The sequence below is a fragment of the Arachis ipaensis genome, chromosome B5 (assembly GCF_059453495.1).
Source record: "Arachis ipaensis isolate K30076 ecotype BB chromosome B5, ASM5945349v1, whole genome shotgun sequence".
NCBI lineage: Eukaryota > Viridiplantae > Streptophyta > Magnoliopsida > Fabales > Fabaceae > Arachis > Arachis ipaensis.
In genome coordinates this window covers 130585117-130588155 of record NC_142440.1, presented here as the reverse complement: position 1 = coordinate 130588155, position 3039 = coordinate 130585117, and the positions used below count along the sequence as shown (strand labels likewise).

At 43.6% G+C, this 3039-nt stretch overlaps 1 protein-coding gene across 1 annotated transcript; it reads left to right on the top strand.

The window, feature by feature from the left end:
• The first annotated feature begins 236 nt into the window (after positions 1-236).
• Positions 237-2564, top strand: LOC107643947 (uncharacterized). Its single transcript, XM_016347707.3, has 2 exons — positions 237-432; positions 539-2564. Exons 1-2 carry the CDS (start codon positions 382-384, stop codon positions 2348-2350), a joined length of 1863 nt encoding a protein of 620 aa, XP_016203193.1. The 5' UTR covers positions 237-381; the 3' UTR covers positions 2351-2564.
• Positions 2565-3039: the final 475 nt, after the last annotated feature.

Genomic DNA, 3039 nt, shown 5'->3' with positions numbered 1-3039 from the left:
AAATTAAATAATACATATATCTAATATATTATACCTAATTTTAGTATACACGTGTGATTTTTGAATCTAATAACACTTCAAAAGACTTGCCGTCCACTTCTCCTCACTTGTCATGCTCACACTAATAATGAAAACCAAGATACTTTTAGCAAATATACACATATATTCACATAAGGTACCACCATGAAGTTTTTTTAAAAAGGTAAAAAGAACGTTCCTAGTCATTGATGATATTTGTCCAGACTCCAGAGTAAAGCAAAGCATGCCCACTCAGGTGTTTGAGTGCCCTCCCTTCTCCACTTTTTCTCTCTTCTATTCTATATCTTACGCTCTCCGTCGGGGACATTAACACACAACACAACACAACACAACCAACTCAAAATGAGTATCAGTCAGTTCATCTTCCTGCTCTTGTCACTCTCTTCTTTCCATGTAAGAACCTCAACTATTCCTTTTTTTTTTTTTTACTATACATAATACATTGTATTGCATATGTGCATATGCCTCCTTTAACACGAGGTCTTTAAAATTAATGCAGGCTAGTAATACTTCTCAAGCAAGCAAACAACATTACCAATATTATTCCAACGTTGAAGCAAAGATTAATCCATTCACTCCCAAAGCTTCTCTCATACGCTATTGGAACACCCACGTCACAACCAACCTTCCAATTCCAAACTTCCTTCTCTCAAAGGCTTCACCTCTCACACCAAAACACTTGGCCACACTCAATAAACAACCTTTCACTTCTCTCTGCTCTGCACCAAAACTTTTATGCTCCTTCGAAACGCAACAACAAAACGACGACGTCTCGGCCCAAAACGGCGCCAACTTCGCCATTTACTCAAACAAGCGTTTCAGCAACTACGGCTCCTCCCAAAACGGTGGTCTCGACTCGTTCAAGAACTACTCCAACAACATCAACGCCAACACCGACTCGTTCCGCCGCTACAGCGCCGGATCCACGCGACACGGTGGCGCGTTCACCTCCTACTCCGAGAACGGCAATGTCGCCAACACCGATTTCGCCTCCTACGGCTCCGGCGCCACTGCGAGCTCCGGCGAGTTCCGCAACTACGACAAGCTCGTCAACGTTCCCGACCTCAGGTTCACCACCTACGATTCCAGCGGCAAGAGCCACAAGCTTTCGTTCTCGAGCTATGGTAACGAAACGAATTCAGGAACCGAAACTTTCACGAGCTACGGTAAAAGAGTTCGCAGCGGAACCAGCGAGTTCGATAACTACGCTGTGAGCTCCAACATTCTTCAATCAGAGTTCACGAGTTACAGCGAGTTAGGATCCGGCGGCACAAATGACTCGTTCAGGTCTTATAGCTTCTCCGGCAATAACCCTAAGAATAGCTTCAAGAACTACGCCACCGGTTCCATCTCCGGCACCGACATGTTCACCAGTTACCGGAACCGGGCGAATGTCGGCGAAAATACGTTCCAGAGCTACGCCGGAAAATCAAACTCCGGCGGTGCGACGTTCGCGAACTATGGCCAATCCTTCAACGTTGGAAATGACACGTTTATTAGTTACGGGAAAGGATCTTCGGGTCGGACCCAATTCGGGTTCAGGTCTTACGGGTTGGGACGCGCGTTCAAGGGTTACAACAAGCAGGGCGCGTCGTTTTCGGAGTATCGCAATTTCAGCGCCACCAGTGGCAAAATTGTAAATAGGTGGGTCGAGCCCGGTAAATTTTTCAGAGAATCGATGATCAGAGAAGGAAACGTTATACCTATGCCTGATATTAAGGATAAAATGCCTGAAAGGTCGTTTTTGCCCTTGTCCGTTTCGTCAAAGTTACCGTTTTCTTCCTCCAAGGTTGTTGATGTGAGGGAAATGTTCCACGCGCGGGAGGGCTCTGCAACGGATCGTGTAATCACGCGTGCAATGGAGGAGTGCGAGAGAGCTCCGAGCCGAGGGGAAACGAAACGGTGCGTCGCGTCCGCAGAGGGGATGATAGAGTTTGCCACGTCAATGCTGGGTAACAGCGTGATCTTGCGGACCACGGAGGGTGTGAATGGTTCCGGCACGAGCGTGATGATTGGGACGGTCTACCCAATCAACGGTGGAGATGTGACAAAATCTGTGTCATGCCATCAGAGCCTGTACCCTTACCTGCTGTATTATTGCCACTCTGTTCCAAAAGTGAGGGTTTATGAAGCAGATATACTTGACGTGGCAACGAAAGAAAAGATCAATCATGGTGTTGCCATCTGTCACCTTGACACGTCAGCGTGGGGGCCGGATCATGGGGCCTTCTTGTCTCTGGGGTCTACCCCTGGAAAGATTGAGGTGTGCCACTGGATATTCCAGAACGATGTGACGTGGACCACTTCTTGAGGAACAAAAAAGATGCATGGAAGAAGAAGAGACAAGAGAATCTCTACTTTGGTTTCTTTCTTTTTGTTTAGAGTTAGTACTATATTATTATTCTGGGAGCTAATGTGATTGTATTGCCATGCAAATTATTGAGATTTCCTATGCGGTTAATATGTAATTTTTTGGAATTTTAAAAATCGTAATGCTAATAATTCAGTTTCTCAGCTGCGCAGTATCTGTTGTGGTGTGTTCAAGAGGTTTCGTTTCGATGGTCATGGCTCATGACATGTTTTTTTTCTTCTATTGATGAACTTCTAGTGTTCTAGTTGGGTTGTGTTATATAATATGGAGTTCATTACATCTTAATTGATTTTGGCCTTTAACTTGTTGAGAAAGATGTGGTTAACCCCGATGGGTTAAACTGAAAACTCTTCTTTAACTTCGATGGTGTCAGCAAAATTCTTACTATGAGCATTATTTTTTCTTTTATATTTACTACACTTCCACTGTCACTTAAGCAAATAGGTCACTTAAGCAAATAGGCTTTCCTTTATTTTCTTTTCAATATTTTTATTCACGACCAAAGTCTCAACACACGCTTTTAATGCAGAACACGTAGATAAACTAAAGTATATAATTAATAAAAAGAATAAGTGTTGTTTAGTCTTTAAGAGTTATGGTCAAAATTAAATTCGTCTCTAATTTTATTT